Here is a 17439-nt window from a genome sequence, read left to right on the forward strand (position 1 = left end):
GTGTATGTAAATCTATACACAAAGTACATACATATGTTTAATATTATTTATTGAACTTTGTGTTTTTTTAATGAAATGTAAACTAAAAATGACTTATAATATAACATAAAAATGAAAACCTATATAAAGCTAAAGCAAAGTAAAAACTGAATACACTGATATACAAGGGGGAAAGCTGTCTAATACAAAAAGATAAATAAACCTGGCATGCTTTATGTAGGTACGCTGACATCACCTTGAGAAGTTTTCATTCCTGGTTTTAAATTCATTCTTATGTTTTTGGGATTCCTGAAAACTGTAGCCTGCCTGCCAGCCTAACATGCGAAGAGCAACGCAAGAGTGCCCTGTTCGCACCTCTCTGGATTTGGAGCTGGACCTCCAGGCTTCTCGCACGCGGCAGAGTCGCCTGAATGACGAACTGCAGATGCTGCGTGACCTGAAGCAGAAGCTGGAGGAGATGAAAGCGAGAGGAGAGACAGAGCTTCCTCCACGGGTGTTGGAGGATGAAAGGTTCCAGAAGTTGTTGAAACAAGCTGAAAAACAGGTAGAGACATCAAATTGCTCATCTCTAAATGAAAGAGAAGCATGCACATGAAGGTACAATGGGATGTAGCCAGGGCTTTTTTTCTAAAAAAAATGTTTAGGGATGCTCTCATTTTGGCTGCTCCCTCTCCCTCCAACCCCCGGACGAGGGGCTTGAGGCAGAGGCGGTGCTGAGAAGATGGGAAGACCCCCAGTGACAATGGTGGTGGGATCGGCTTGAGCGAGGGGGGCGAGCGCTTGCCAGTTGGCTCTAGCCCTGCAAGAGGAGAAGGAGGAGCGCCATTGCCTCCACCGCAGCTGCCCCAGACTCCCCTCCCTGGGCACCGGCAGGGAGAATGATGGAGCTCCAGTCTGCACTGCTACTGCGGAGAGAACTGGCATGTCAATCTGTCCATCAGTGGTCAGGGCAACACAAAATATTTAGGGGTACATGTCCCCCTAGAAAAAAAGCACTGGATATAGCCAATGATGTGGCTTAGCTGATGGTAAGGCTTCCTCAATGAAATGGGAAGGGAAGCAATTCCCAGCAATTGCCCTGTGCCCCTGGTGCCTCTCCCTTAAATCTGCAAGTGGAAGTCGCTAATGGAAGAGGAACACAGGATGCAGTCCAATGGGCTTAAGCATACCTAATTCTGTTAGATGTGGGCTATTTTCTCCCATACATAAGAAAAATGTTCCAGTTGGTATTTTGTCCCCTCACCCCCACCCTTCAACTTATTTTAAATACACTGGTATCTTGGAAGTCGAACGGAATCCGTTCTGGAAGTCCGTTTGACTTCCAAAATGTTCAGAAACCAAGGTGCGGCTTCCGATTAGCTGCAGGAAGCTCCTGCAGCCAATCAGAAGCCGCGTCGGACATTCGGCTTCCAAATAACGTTCGCAAACCGAACACTTGTTTCCAGGTTTGCGGTGTTGGGAGCCAAAATGTTCCGACTCGCTAGGCATTCGCGAACCAAGGTATGACTGTATCTAAGTTCTGAAGTTGATTTTTTTTCTTAATACTGAGTGCATAATTATTATTTTTCGAAGAGCTAGAAATGAGAACCTATTCTGAAGTCTATAAAATTCCTTTCTTACTGTTCAAGTCTTATGTACATCTGTAGATCTTCAAAAGCTTGCTTGGATCATCTTCTGCAGTTTTGCAATGTTTACTCCAGAAGGCAAAGCTGTGCTTACTGTAGAAATTTGGTGTCCATTAAAATGCAAAAGTCAATAGGCACTTTAGGGCTTTTAGTGTACTAAAGTAAAAAGTTGAGACAGGCAGTAAGATACCAAATACTTTATTAACACAGCAGGGGGGCATTTAATAAAACTAATCAACATCACAGGAAGTAAATAAATGAAAGATGGTTTGGGGTGTTTGAGATATTAGACACTCTTAATTGCCACAAGGGTTTTCAAAACACTTGGCTGAAGAACATTGCCTGATTATAAAATCCAGACCATACCTGCTTCTTAGTTCATCCTAAGGACTGATTTTAAATGAGATACTGGGTGTGCAAAAACAGGCTTTGCGTGGCTTGGCATCTCATTTAAAAAGCTTTCCATCCATCTGCCAGCCTCTGTGACACAGAGCTTGCATGCCAATAGAGCTGCCTTCTGGGCCATAAGCTTCAGATGCACCAGCACATGGATTAAAAGCCCTTTAAAGGACATGCCAGGAAGTGTGGAGTCCTTTTCATGCATCTTTTTTAAAAATTGGCCCCAAGTCATTTTAGCTGCGGTGCCAATATGTCTTATTTTGTAAAATGAACAATGCACAACTTCCAGCTGCAGTATACACACCTCTCATCTGCTTGCAAGTCCACCCTGTGTCCCATGAGCATGTTGTGTTGAAGACATTTTGTGAGGTGCGCTCTTCTCTCTCTCTCTCTCTCTCTCTCTCTCTCTCTCTCTCTCTCTCTCTATCTCTCTCTCTCTCTCTCTCTCTCTCTCTCTCTCTCTCTCTCTCTGTCTGGCTTCTTGAATCCTGTCATATTGTCATTTGGTACCTGTTAGCTGTAATTTTGTTCCCTCACCAGGCTGAACAATCAAAGGAGGAAAAAAAACAGGGTTTAAGTGCTGAAAAACTGATGAGGAAAGCGTCGAAGGATGTGTGCCGGTTGCGAGAGCAAAGCCAGAAGGTTCCTCTGCAGGTGCAGTCATTCAGGTAAAGAGACCCCTGATTCCTTGGAGCTGGAGAAAAATCTGTGACAGTTTCTCAGCTGGCCTTCCCATCTTATAGATGCACCTTTCTAGAATTAGTTGATGCCATGGGATTAACTATTCAATAAATGCAATTTAGATATGCAATAAGATGTCTTCAGGGCATGCTTTGTGATGTGGTTTCTGAGCATCGGGAAGAAGGTGCAGTGATTGGAAGTGGAATCTGCAGCTCCGAGTGCTGGAGCTCAAGGCATTAATGGTTTCATCAGTAAATCTTCACCCCAGTTTCATCCATTTACGAGCCAAATGACTTCAAATAATCCAGAGGAAACAGCCAACCAAATAGACACAGCTCTGTGATTCCCCTTGGCAGAATGCAAGTACAGTGGAACCTCTACTCACGACCACAATCTGTTCCAGAGGCCCGTCCTTATGGCGAAATGGGTCGCTGATAGAAGCGCAGGCATATTCGGTGGCATCCCGCTTCTGTGCAGGTGCAGATGGTGGCAGCTGCTTCTGCACATGCACAAATCATGGCAAACCCAGTGTTTACTTCCGGGTTTGCCACGGTCGCGACTTGGAACGGGCCTAAGTAGAGCAGGATGTAAGCAGAGGTTCTACTGGAGAGGTGTAGTAGAACTGATTTTATTTTCCCCAAGTCCAGCAAGAAAACAGATGTTTTTCTGTCCAGAAAGCATGCTTGCTGTTTTGCTACTGGCTGTAAAGTTCCCTCAGCTCATGTGCCGTATTTTTCGCACCCGACCATAAGACGCACCTAGCTTTTAGAGGAGGAAAACAAGAAAGCAAGCAAAGCCTCTTGAGCGAAGAGGGAGGAGCACTCCGGCTGCGCTCAAGAGGTTTGTGTGGCTATCCCTGAAGCCAGAAGAGCAAGAGGGATAAGTGCGCACCGATCCCTCTTGCTCTTCTGGCTTCAGCGAGAGCTGCGCAGCCTGCATTCGCTCCATAAGACACACACACATTTCCCCTTACTTTTTAGGAGGGGAAAAGTGCGTCTTATAGAGCAAAAAATACGGTAATCTCCAGCAGATAGAATTCTTGGTTTGTGGCAGGAGACTCAGGTGGTCAACATGCATACCAAATGCATGGGGAACGACAGGCAGGCAGACACAGATATTCAGTTGGCTAAAGAGAGATTTATCCTGAGAACAAAACCTAAGTGGATTGACAGCCTGAATAAATGCAGCAATGCAGAGTTAGATACCAGACTACCTTCCTTAGTAAGGCATGTAGCCCCAGATGAACAGAATACCATGGGGCCCTTGATAGAGGGAGGGAAGTCAAAGATTCACCCAGGTAGCCTTATTCAACAGTAGCTAAGGGAGGCATTGCAAAAGGTCAAGGGAGGGCTGAGGCCTCTGTAATTTGAGCCCTGCTCCAGTAGTACAGTTTAATTAATAATATATTTTTTAAAAAAATTATACCCCCCAATCTGACTGAGTTGCCCCAGCCATTCTGGGCGACTTCCATCACATACAAAAACATAATAAAACATCAAACATTAATAATAACAATCTGATCCAATATAAAAAGTCGCAGTAACTTTAAAATACAGTGGTACCTCGGGTTACATATGCTTCAGGTTACAGACTCCGCTAACCCAGAAATAGTACCTCGGGTTAAGAACTTTGCTTCAGGTTGAGAACAGAAATCGTGCTCCTGTGGCCCAGCGGCAGCAGGAGGCCCCATTAGCTAAAGTGGTGCTTCAGGTTAAGAACAGTTTCAGGTTAAGAACGGACCTCCAGAACGAATTAAGTACTTAACCTGAGGTACCACTGTAATCAGTTTATTCCAAAGGATTGAATTATACAGAGATTTGCTTGGATGGGTGGAAAATGGTTACTCAGTTCTTACATTGCTTTTAATTTGCATGTTGGAGTTCACTGTGATTTCCTTTTTCTTTTTTTTTAACCACTTAAAATGTATTTCCTCTTCCTTCTTTTTTAAGGGAGAAGATTGCATACTTCACAAGAGCAAAGATCAGCATACCATCTCTGCCAGCTGATGATGTCTAACTATGCTTCTCCCCACGACCTGTTTTTCTACTCGGTTCATCTTTTTTATTTTAAGATGACAGTTTTTTGTAGTATAGTCCCATGATTAAAAAAAGCCTACTGTTTTACATCCAAGCCTAGATACTGTTTGTAAAAAAAAAATACAGTACATTATGTGGTGGTATATATTATGTGCTGGTAGATTTTATATATGCATATACATATAAATATATATCTATATAAAGGCAAGAGAAAGCCTCCTCTCTCTTCCCCTGCCTAAATCTTCCACACCAGAAAACCAAAGTAGAATATTTCTGGTACATGATGCTAATTTTGTACAGTTTGTATGTCTTACAGATATGCTACTTTTTTGTAAAGATGGATCAAGGAACAAAGGCTGTACCAAGTGTGTATATCCTGTTGAACTGCACTGTGTTGAGAAATATTGTGTTCAACAGGCGGTTTTGTTTCACTGTTTTTTTCACAAGAGCAGACTGTGAAGATGGCTGTTAGGCCATGCAATATTTTTGTACAAAGTGTGATTTTTTTTTTGTAGCTAGCAGCAAGCACGAGTCCTCTTCCAAAACAGCAAGACTGCCTCATGCAAACAGGTGCTGTTTATATTTGTGTCACCCACCTTGGAACTTTCAATGTTGAACCCAGTTCTTTTCCTTTCTGTCTTGGTATGAAGGAAGCGGCATGGGATACTGAGTTGCAGGAGTATTATTTTGTGAATGTACTGGAGTTTGGGCTATATTTGGGTTTTTCCTAATGTTTTCTGCATCTATAACCTGCGAAGTAATATGGGGCAAGTCTGTAACCCTGAAATGTGTCTATAAACTGAAACTACCCAAAGGGCAGCTGTTTTCCGAAATGGGACTCAGGTTCACGCACAAAGTATTTAAACCTGAGCTGAAAGATAAACTGAAATATAAATCTAACCCTTGAATATAAAATAGTTTGTTTAGTATTACAGCCAGTAGCCTGTAGGAAAAGTTAAGTTGATAAAGCCCAAACAGACCCATGCAATTTTCAAAGGAGTGGTTCTTAGGAAATCCATTGCTCTTAAGTACCGTGTGTGTGTGTGTGTGTGTGTGTGTGTGTGTGTGTGTGTTTCTTCTAAGAAAACTCATGATACGAAGCACTTAAAATGATGTGTTTAATTATGGCACAATAAGCATGATCAAGGTATCTATGGAATTGGAACCTTAACTTGTTTAAACAGGAATTTGTATTGATAAAAGGTAAAAGACGATATGAATGTGCTTGTCAGAATTCAAACTGGTAACAATCTGGTTACTTTTAAAAGAGGCATATATCTGCAGATGTGTCATGTGTATATTAGCACTACCAGTGATGGGCTCTGAATGTCACTGGGAAGCACATTGCTGATCAAGTCTGAGGTTGTCACAGTGGGGCTTGGCAAAGCTCTGTCTACTTTCAGCTTGGCGGCTGCTGTGATGAGCAGCCCAGAGGAGAGCACTTGAGAGAACAAGCAGCAGTGAGCTACTTTTGCTGAATCAGGCCTGAAATCCTATGCACACTTAGTAGAGTGCAAACTCCACTGAACTCAATAGGTCTTTTGTGTAGGCATGTATAGGATCAAACTGTAAGCCTCATAAATATTGCTTACAAAAGATGGGCTTTCAGACACCATTTTGCAAGATGGCTGAGCTGTTTGGAAGCATTTTGATGAGCACAAATAAATGGCTGGTTATGTATATGAATCATAAGTGCACACACTATATATGAAATCCAGCAAGGAAACAAAAGGGCTAGAACACTGACCATTTTGCAACATTATTATAAATTATGTCATATTTTATTTTTGCCAGAATGTAATTGTCTCATTGAAAGATTAGGGGAACATAACTAAAATATGTTTGTTGCCATCTTTGGAAATCCTGATGGGGGGAAAACTTGTGCCTTAATTTATTTTTGTAAATCTCCCTAAGTGTTCTCTTATTATGCAGAAGTCTGTGTAAGTATTCAGATTCTTCAAATATTACTTCAAACCTGGAGGTAGTCAGTAAACTAACTGTGCCCCCTTTTTCTTTACCTCTCTTTTTAGGCCTAATCTAAACACATACACGCCATGTATTCTGATGAGGTCAATCTCTAAAAGCTAAAGTTTCAAATTGTTTAATATAGAAATGAAGTTTGACTGTTTCAGCTTCTCAGTTTGACAATATAAATGTTTGTAGAAATGATGTATAGAGCTGTATCTTGTGATTTATTTATTTTCAGTCTTATTTATGTACTGCTTAATATAGTTCAGTTCTGGCCATTTAAAATTTACGGGTTAAAAAAAAAAGCTACTGTGAGAAATGTATACAGCTTTCTGGTTTCTTAGCAGAGAAGCTGTTCATACATACACACACACAGAGAGAATTTCAGAGGGAACCAAAAAGGATTCTCTGATAAATCATGAATATTGGCAGAAATAATATTGTTGGTAGTTCTGCAAAATTTGCTCATTTATAAAATGAGAGCAATTGTCACTGCAGTAATACATCTTCTGACTTCATCAGACTACAGTAATATCAACTCATTTTTAGGAATAAATTTTGAACTGTTCTGGGTTTGTTGGTTTGTGTTTTGAACTCAGTTTATATACAGTAATGAAATAACATTGGTGAGACTGATAAAAAAAAATACCAGCCACATTTCATGTTATACAGATACTGCTTTTATTGTAAGATTTACCCTTCATAGGATATAAGAAACATAATAATCCTCATGTTCCCATTATCAGTATGTTAGTACAGTTCTATATATCAAATTTTAAGTATTACAGGTACAAGGCAATATTATTGTTTTAGCCAACTGAACAAAGTATATAGCAAATCATTTATAGAATGAAAATCAAATTTCAACTTTTTGCCTTCTTGTTACATTTAAGTAAAAAAAATGCTCAGGACTGAACTAAATATTTAATCAGGTTATATCACGAATGTCTTTCTGTGCTAATGTTGTCTGTAAACGTGCATATGTACATCACCTAGATTAACTTTCATCTCTGCACTTTCCATGTGTTTCAGTGATTTGGAAAAAAAATACAGTTTTTTAACAAAGCTTTTGTGCTCATTTGTGTTCTTTTGTTGTTGTTTTTTTACAAAAGCAGCCCAGAAGTTTTGATTTTTGCATACAAAAGACTCCTTGGTGTTTTTATAAGACTTGGACCATGTAATATTGGTGGTAAAGTGATCAATATTATCAATAAAATGCATACCCCCATGTAAAATGCATGGGCTGGCAGTAATATGTGACAATGTCTGCATGATTCTGTTCTGACAGCCACAACTGAAAAATCGGGTGTTATATCAAGACAGTGACCTGCCTCTAAAATCCAGAGTCATACTTATGTCCTTTTTCTTAGGATATAATTGAACAAAGCTTCTTCTTTTTATGGGGGCCAAAGAAATCACTGCCATTTTGCAGAATGGAAAATTCTTTTCAGTCAATATTATTTTTTTTACTGTTCTTCTGAATTCTGGAAACTTTTAGGAATAGATTGGGCAAATAGCAACTGTTTAGTTTATAATCTTAAACTCCTGACAGTTTTACCACTATTCCAGCAGAAACAGGAATTCATTATGTGACAAATAATTTGATGTTATGCAATATCTCAAGTTGTGTGATAGGCAGCTAGTTTTGCAAATCGAATTATCATGGAAACATAGATACCCCAATAAACAAACATAGAATCACTTAAGTTTTGGGAATTTTCACTCAAAATCTGAACATTTTCTATCAGGCAGAAGCTTTTTCCTTTTAAAAGAAAAAGTTAAAGGAAGCATGCTTTTCTAAAGCACTTGTTCAACAACATCCCTCTGTCATCCTTAAGATATTAGTTTACCCATGACTATTGTTGATTTCAATGTTCTGATGATATCTTGAATTTCTGCCATGACCTAATGGATTGCAGAATTATGATGAATGAATCTCTGATGAAAGATGGGCAGAGAAGCAGGAATCTACTAAAGTAACAAATAAACACTATACCCATCTGGTGGCAATCTTTTGAATAAGTGTCCTACCAAATTTCTGCAATATGGGTACACTAAGTAAACTGGAACAAGACAAACCTTGGAATCAGTCACAATGGCACTTGTGTTGTTGTTTTTTGTCCCTCTGGTGTCCTTTCTTCAAGCAATTATCCATTCATCACAGATGCTAAAATTCTCTAAATTTTGACTTCTTCAGGCAAAGCTAAAGGAAAAATATTGACATTTTTTACACAATTCTTCTTACATAGTTCCTTCTTGGAATATTCACATGGTACTGTTGGCACCTTGCTTCAAATCATATAAAACCCAAAGCTATTCCAGCCTTGCAAGTTATTAAACACCCTAGCTATCATTTCCTATTAAATACTGTAAAGTTTTCATAAATTGCATCGTCGGAGTTGTAAAAGCTGTGGCGTTAATTTCTGAACTTGCTGCAGTTACATCTTTTGGAAGTTATGTTAATACTGGCTTTAAACAGATGTTCACATTCTCACACTGAAATTCTACTTGGTTTTGCTAAAGAACATGAAGCCATATTTCATATTTGCTGACACAGAAATACTTTGCACATAAAGAAACAGTGCCAAGCCATTGTTTCAAAGAAAGAAAGCCCCATTCTCCACTGAAACTGAATAATGAACTATGGTTGTTGTTGTTTTGGTTTCTATTCAAATAACAATAGTCAATCCCTTTCTAGAATAGCTTTTCAGCGTCTGATGGCATTAATAAATTAAACAACGTAATACAAAGCTACTTAATAAAAGTTAATTTAGATTGCATGGGACACGAATGAAGCAATCCCGCTCCTTCAAGCTGTAAACTAAAGACGACACTGCCTTCATGTAGTAAAATAAATGTAGAATTTATCAGGTTTTAGGAAACACATTGTGATTATGCATGCTTAAAACTCAACTATTTACATAGAGAAGAACAGCATTGATTATTTACAAGAGCAACATTTAACACATTATCTCACAGGTTGTTTTCTGTTTGCTACTAACTTACATATATAGATATATAAAAATAGGTAGACACTAGAACGTTCAGATTAGGGAGTGAGGGGGACTTTGCATTTCCCATGTGTTAAGATGAGTCACTCGTTATTCCATAGATGATATCACTGAAATCATTTAAACATTTTGCCAGTGTTGCAGGGCAATTTGTAACTAATATTAAAAGTCTTTTTGCATGAATTAGATTTGTTTCTTGCAGCAGAAACCTACAGGCAGGATAGTTCCTTGTACTTTTTGACTTGAAGAAATTCAGTGGGCCATAGAAATAAATTACTAGCTTTAGTAGTATGAAGCTGTGTAATAAGAGGTATCATATTACATTTTTTTTCTGTCTTAACTTGAACTTGGGATGCTTTTTGTTTTTACATTTTAAACAAATCAGATAAAATCTACATAGTGGTGATTTTTTACACAGTCATTTTAATCTCATCCTGTTGGTGAAGTCAACATTCTCAGTTTTGTAATGAGGAGGGTAAAACACAGCTCTTGAAAGAAAAAGCGCAGGAAGAAAATTTAGACGCCCAAGTGTAATGAATCTGCTAAGGAACAAAGAGTCCTTTGAATCTTAATTGGAACAAGGTTCTGGCTCGTGTGTTTTAAGTGTCTGAAAATGAAAGAAGAATCCTCCTTTCTGTCTCTCTCAAACTCTTAGGCTTTTGGGTCTGTTGTTACTTTCCAGGTGCTGACAGTTATCTTGCTCTTCTGCCACCGTATAATGGACCGAGGATGAGTGAGCGTCAGCAGAACAGACAGTGCAATTTAGCATTGAGCCTCCTAAGATGAGACAGAATCCAGCAAACCAGCCTACAAACAGTGCTTCCCCAAAGTCCCACCTGGGAACGATGTCTGGAATATTCTCATCCCAGAATTCCTGCACAGTGGTGTGAGCAACCCAGGAGACTGGGACTATGGCTGTGACTCCTGATATCCAGAAGAGTATTCCTCCCAACAGCAGTAACCTCCTCTTTAGGTCCAGTTGTTGTTCACCAATCTTCAAGCAGTCCAGTCCGAAACCTGAGAGCAAGAGGCCTGAAAGTCCTAATCCATTAGATACAAACATCAGAATCCTAGAAATTTTGAGCTCTGGAGGTAAAGCCAAAAAAGAATCGAATTCCTTGCACTGCATCCCCCCTTCTTCTTGAACTACACAGGCTTGCCAGAGTCCCATTGTCCAGATCTCCAATTCATTCAATTCCAAGTTGAGATTCTTCCACTGAGGTAAATAGGTAGTGAGGCAGGATAACACCCATCCCAACAAACAAAATAAAATCCCAGCTAACTGCATCATGGTTCGGTACACTAAAGCCATTCTAAAGGCAGAAAACGCCTGGCCGGAAAATCTTGGCCAACTCTATAAGACTTGCTACTTTATATGGCGGCTGCAGCTCTGATGATCTTTAGCTCTTTCATGCCCTGAATATAAACTTTTGCATATTAACCCTTTCCAAGCTCTGAAATGTGTTTTTGTTCTTCCTGAATATAATGTTTCTTGTAAAGGACGAAGGACTCTGCTTAACCATGAGTTAGGTTTTGTGATAAGGATTTGATCTGTTACCTTCCAATTTGCTTGGTAAAATTATATCCCAATGCCTGGTGATTACAAGTCTGAGGATGAACAAAGAACGCTCTATGACCCCTAACCTCAAAAAAACAACAGAAATCTTTGTGCTTCAATACGGATTAATTAGATTTTAAGTGGTGATAAAAAACCAGCTCTGTCTGCAACAGGACTTCATTGTAATGGCTAAATCTGAGATTTCAGGGTTGCAAATCAAGGCCTTGTAAAGAAAGGTATACTGTTTTCCTATAATCTGTATTATTAGACTTCCTCAATATATGTATATATACACCCAAAGGCTTTCCTTCATTCTTCTTTTCTTTCACCACCACAGAGAAGATTGCAAAAGATCTTTTTCATGTGCTTTATATAAAATTAAATTTAAATAGGCTTTGTTATACATCTGACCCTTTTAGAGCACAGTCAAGAAGCAGCGATACATAAAGTAGGCTACAGGATCATTGTACCTACATTCTTGAAATATCCATTGTCAATGACGGAACATTCCTCGTTTGTTTTAAAAAGTCAATTTTGGTTATCTTATTTTGTTTAGCAGTAGAGCATACCTTGCTTATCCCATATATAAATTTTATTTCTAAAAATATTTATATACTGCTGTATCATATATATATATATATATATATATATATATATATATATATATATGACCTTTACAGCAATAAAACATAAAGCCATACAATAAACACAAAGAAAAAAGAAGTTAAAAGCAGACATCAATTAACTGTTGTGGTAGACTGTATTCTTAATTGCTAGCAATGGACTGGCAGAATAGTAACAGGTGTTTAAAATTTGTGACTATTTTGTGACCAGTTTCGATAGACAAAGCCCATGATCCATAGCGTTGAATGCACAAGACAATCAACTTCTTGTGCTTCTCTGTGCATGGCACTTGTACAAGAACAAGAGTGTACACGAAGACTTAGCTGTGCAAACCGATTTGCACATGTGGAACAAATCACCCAGATACAGTTCTTCAAAAAGCTGCAAGCACACAATGAAAGCAGTTCCTCTGAATTTAGGGGATCTGTTTCCAATCCAGAGAATATTATTTGTATTATGTTGCTCAGTCTATCCGCTTCCAAATAGGGTCTAGAAAACATTTTGACCTAAGGCTATTGATTTATACAATACACTTAACTGTGCTACACAAGAATTTGCACAAAAGCAAATGGCATCAGAAGACTGCATTATAGCATTGTTCTTGAATTCATACAAAAAGCTTTACAAATATTATTCAAGGTGCAAGGCTCTGATGGGGGGGGGGTGCAGATACCACCAGGAAAAAAGCATTGAGTTCATCGATTTTAGTCCCAAAGGCAGGCATCTAAGAATTAAAACACATCAGAAGTTTCAAGTTCAGGGGAATGTTTGTCTAAACTGGTGTGTCTTCAAAAACCGGTGGAATGCCAATATTGATGGGGTTGGCATTTCACAACACTGGTGCCATGTTATCACAAGCCAGTAATCAGGACATAGCAAATCAACTGGATTCAATTTTTTGGCCTTCATGCCCTTACTTAGCAGTAGAGGGGGGATCAGTTTTTTTAGGTTATTTAGGAGTGTGTGTGTGTGTGTGTGTGTGTGTGTGTGTGTGTAACAGAACATTAAATCTGACAGATCCTTTAGCACTGCTGTGATATGTGCCCAATAAATAGCACCACTCACCACCCAGGCTGTGATATTCTATGCCAGCTGTAGCCTCCAGACCAGCTGTAAGGGAAGTTCCACATGGGATCCTTTACACCAGTAATGTCTTGTTTGGACTATTGTTTGTCCAAATAATCCCTGTGCAGGAAAGGATGCAGTTGGCAAAAGCAGCTGAAGCTGATGTTAGGTGCTCTTTGCCACAGAGGCTACATGGGCCTCAATGGACAACGATGAATCCAAGAAAAGTCCCAAGCTGCATACCTGCTCCATCAGATACAGTTCAACCCCACCTAGAATAGGCAAACTCCCCAATTATCAGGCCTGGGAACCCAATTCTCTTACCCACCATGTCTTTCACTTGGCAGGGCTTCAACCTATTGGCCCTCATCCACTCCAGCACTGCAGCCACCCACTGGCTCAGCTTTCACCTGGCCTCTTCTGCCTCAGATTTAATGTGGAAATAGACCTGGGCGTCATCAGAATACGGTGTGCCCCAAACATCTTGAGGATTGCTCTCAATGGCTTCATGCTAGATAACATTGGGGGCGAAATAGTGCCTTGCAGCACCCTGCCAATACAGCTCCCACTATGTAGTTATAGAATGCCCTAAGTACTGTTCTTTGAGACTTAGCCATGCAAGTAGGAGCAGAACCACCGGAAAACATTGCCTCCAACTTCCAACCCACAAGAAGGTAGTCCAGGAGGATACCCCACAACTTTGGGCATCAAAGGCATCAATGGCTACTGAGAGATCCTACAGCAAACTTGAGGAATGAGGTTATCACCCCTCTTTTATTGTCCATTCCGGGTCACCCAACCACTGCCACAGCGTCCTTTCTCTTGGCAGATCAAGATGAGCAGGTGACGACAAAGGTTGCAAGGTTTTTAGCTGGGTCAATTAGAATAAGACCCACTATTTGACTATTGATTCAAAACCCTAAAATATAATTGACTTTTTATTTCTATTATTGTATTTCTATTATTTCTATTATTGTATATCGTATTGTTGTTTTATTGCTATGGCCGATGGCTGACGCAAACAAAGATTCATTCAGATCCTACAGCCGCAAAAGCATCACACACACTTTCTCCAGGGAGATCATCCATCAGGGCAAAGTGAAATGAATACATAATATGTTTCTATAGGCTGAATTAGTTCATTTTTTTAAAAAAAGTTGGTGGTTAGAACACTATTCTGAAAGCGGTGATTTGAACTCCCCTTCTGGGAAGCCTATGGGTTCTTCAGAGATATCTCTTACTCCCCAGGCCACATGGCTGATTGGGTGCTCCAGTTGGAATAACATTTCTTCCTTTCCCGCCTGGCTCTATCTTTGCGGGAGATGATTTTCAGGCTGCCTATGTTTCATCTTGGAGTGTGTCAAAGCCCTGGAATGTGTGGCCGTTGCAGTCCAGTTGCTGCCCTCTTGTCCTCTGCTCCATGGTAGTCTGCACTAAGGAAGTGGTCTCTTTGTAGCTTTGTGGTTGTTCATTGTATTGGTTGCATATGTACAGGATTGCATATGATACAGCATATGTTGATGTCATAAGGGAAGCTGACTCACCCAACTGGTCTCAGACATCAGTTGGTGTGTCCCATGCCTGGTACAGTAATAAGGGAGACTTGCTGGCATGCAACAACATGACTGATGGGTAGGAGGGGATATGCTAGGGGTGTCTGTAGGTATTGCTACATTGGCAGAAATTGTGTTGCTTTAGGTCATTGGTGGGCAAACTAAGGCCCGGGGGCCGGATCCAGCCCAATCGCCTTCTAAATCTGGCCCGCGGATGGCCCAGGAATCAGGTTGTTTTTACATGGGTAGAATGTGTCCTTTTATTTAAAATGCATCTGTCAGGGTTTCAGGGAGAGAAGAGCAGATGGGGGAGGAGACAGAGAGCGAGGGGGAAGAATCCCAGAGAGATGAGGAGGAGGATGACGATGCCCAAAGGTCGTCCATGAGTCTGACCAGTGAGTCAGAGGACTCCCAAAAGGGGGCCCCCCTGGTCAGACCAAAGGGAGGCCAAGGGGGAAGCAGTGAGGAGCAGGGGAGCGAAGGGAGAAGCCCCAGTGGGAGTTGGACACCGGAGCCGGCTTCTCAGCCGGAAAGGAGTGAAGGGGGTGGAGTTACCAGTGTGTCAGAGGGAGCAGAGCAAGAAGGAGACAGGGGAAGGAGATCGGAGCAGGGCGCTCAGCCGGAAGGGGTGGAGAGCAGCACCGGGAGCAGTGTAGCGGTCGAGAGAAAGGTCAGAAGCAACGTACGCGCGCCAAGTTCAAATGTAGAGGCGCGCGGAAGTGAGGAGAGCCCTGGGGAGGAGCCCGGCCCCAAAGCGAGAAGGAGGGGGGCAGAGGCGTCAGAGGATTCAGCCTCGGGCGAGTCCCGGTGAGGGGGAACCCAGGGGGACAGAAAGACCCTGCGGAAAAGGAAGGAGAGGAAGAGGTGGTCCAGCACAAGCCTCTTAAATTGGTGTAGAGGCGGGACGGATTCAGAGGGTACTTCAGCGGTCTAACGTTACAGACGTAGAGTCACAAAGATGGAATGTAAATGGAGCAATGATCTTCAATAAAGACTTTTTGTAAATAAACTGGATCGGATTTGGGTCTCTTGTGAGCTGGGACCAGACGGGTGGCTCTGACAGTAAGTACCCTCCCAAGAACGCAAAAAAATTTTTTTGCAAAGCTCACCAACGGGAGCAGCCATGAGCACGGAGGAACAGCTGCTTACGCTGAGGAAGCAGGTTACCGACCTCACAGCTGCAGTCATTGCATCTCAGAAGAAGAATGACGAACTGGAGAAGGCTTGCCAGGACATGTGAACAAGGTGGGAGCATGCAAGAGGGGCAGGGGTCCCGGGTTCCAGATCGGAGGGAGTTGCACTTGGACGGCGGGGGGGCGCCCTAGTTACGCACTTTGATGGCAACCTGCAAAACTACCCTAACTTCAGAGCAGACGTCGTGTATGCATTGCATTTGCTTCGTCATGATTTTAAGGATGAGGAGGAAAAAGTGGGGTTCATAATTTCGTTTTTGCATGGGGAGGCCAGAGCTTGGTTGCGCAATTTGTGGCGCGAAGATGGCCCTGCCCGCCGCAATTCTGATGAATTTATTAAAGCGATGGATGCTTGTTTCCAGTCATCTGTGGATGTGGATATTGCTCGTAGGCAGATGCACGGACTGCGGCAAGGCAAAGCCACTGTACGTCAATATCACTCCAGATTCTTTGCGTTACTAACTGCGTTGGGCTGGGAGAAGGATAGTAAACCAGTAAGAGATCTGTTCTGGGAAGGTCTTAGCCCCCCTGTCAAGGATGAGATCGCCAGAGGAGATAGACCCCAGACCCTAGAAGACGTAGTGCAGAGGGCTTTGGCAATCGGAATACGACATGAGGGACGCCCGTGGCACGAGGGGGAGGGACCCCAGGCGCGTGCACCAGCGAGAACCCCCCCTTTTGTCCCCAGGGACTTCAGCCAGACGCACCCCTCGCCCTTGGGGAGGCAGGGAGAAGAGCCGATGGAAATTGGTGGTGCTAGGGCTCAGACACCATCCAGAGCCCCTGTTTCCGGTGCAGTGAAGGCGAAGCCTCCTAGAGGAACCAGGAAATGTTACATCTGTGACAGTGCACACCATATGGCGAAAGAGTGCCCCCAGAGGCTCCAAAAACACACTGCAGCTCTAGCAACGGTGGCAGCGGAAGTGGTGCAAAGAGAGCAGCCTCAGGGAAACGACAGTGCCTGGCTGGAAGCGGAGCTACTGGGGCTCAGCCAGGCGGATCTGTAGAACAGTCCCCAGCACCCTTGCAACGCACAGACCCTTTACCACCCAAGCCAGCAGTGCAACTCACTGCAACCCTTCAGCTGCCGAATGGACACTCCCTGGAAGTTCCCATCACGATTGATTCAGGGAGCAATGCGGATTTTGTGGGAATACAATTTGTCAAGCAGCATAGCATAGCGCTCCTGCCTGCAACGACGCCTCTGAACGTGGTCACGGTGGACGACAGGAAATTGCTGGGAGGGCAAGTTGTGCAGCAGACGCCTCCCATGGTGATGCAGATTGGAAACCATCGAGAAGTCATTAGCTTCAATGTCACCCACCTGTCAGACACGCCCATAGTATTGGGCATGAGTTGGCTGGAGAGGCACATCCCGCCGTAGCGTGGTACCAGCGGCAAATCACCTTCTGCTCATCGTATTGTGCTCAGCATTGCATCCAAACCAATCAGGAGGAGGGGGCTGAGCAGCAGCTGCAACTGGGCATGGTGCAGGCAGTGCCTCACAAGTACGAAGGATTCTTGGAGGTTTTCTGCGAGAAAGAAGCTGACAAGTTGCCGCCTCACAGGCCTTACGACTGTGTGATCGACCTGGTGCCGGGGGCGCAACTGCCAACTGCAAAGTTGTATTCCATGTCTGAGGACGAGATGCAAGAGCTCAGAGAGTTCATAGAGCATAATCTGAAGCGCGGGTTCATCCGGGAATCCAAAGCAGTGGGAGGCAGTC

At 42.3% G+C, this 17439-nt stretch overlaps 2 protein-coding genes across 4 annotated transcripts in view; one reads left to right on the forward strand and one right to left on the reverse strand.

Annotated features, from left to right (window-relative positions):
* The window catches only part of WWC2 (WW and C2 domain containing 2), a 114438-nt gene extending 106664 nt beyond the window's left edge, over positions 1–7774 (forward strand). For all 3 annotated transcript variants that reach the window (XM_081924266.1, XM_081924265.1, XM_081924267.1), the window contains 3 exons: positions 302–544; positions 2565–2692; positions 4655–7774. In XM_081924266.1, the coding sequence (XP_081780392.1) occupies positions 302–544; positions 2565–2692; positions 4655–4721 (438 nt within the window). In that variant the 3' untranslated portion in view covers positions 4722–7774. The remainder of the gene's footprint in view (positions 1–301; positions 545–2564; positions 2693–4654) is intronic.
* Positions 7775–10201: 2427 nt separating this feature from the next.
* On the reverse strand, positions 10202–11132 carry LOC309378460 (claudin-22-like). The gene has a single exon (XM_081926568.1). The coding sequence runs from the start codon at positions 11030–11032 to the stop codon at positions 10364–10366; it is 669 nt and encodes a 222-aa protein (XP_081782694.1). The 5' UTR covers positions 11033–11132; the 3' UTR covers positions 10202–10363.
* Between the last annotated feature and the right edge of the window lie 6307 nt (positions 11133–17439).

Source organism: Podarcis melisellensis (genome assembly GCF_964234715.1).
Source record: "Podarcis melisellensis genome assembly, chromosome: 9".
Classification (NCBI taxonomy): Eukaryota; Metazoa; Chordata; class Lepidosauria; order Squamata; family Lacertidae; genus Podarcis; species Podarcis melisellensis.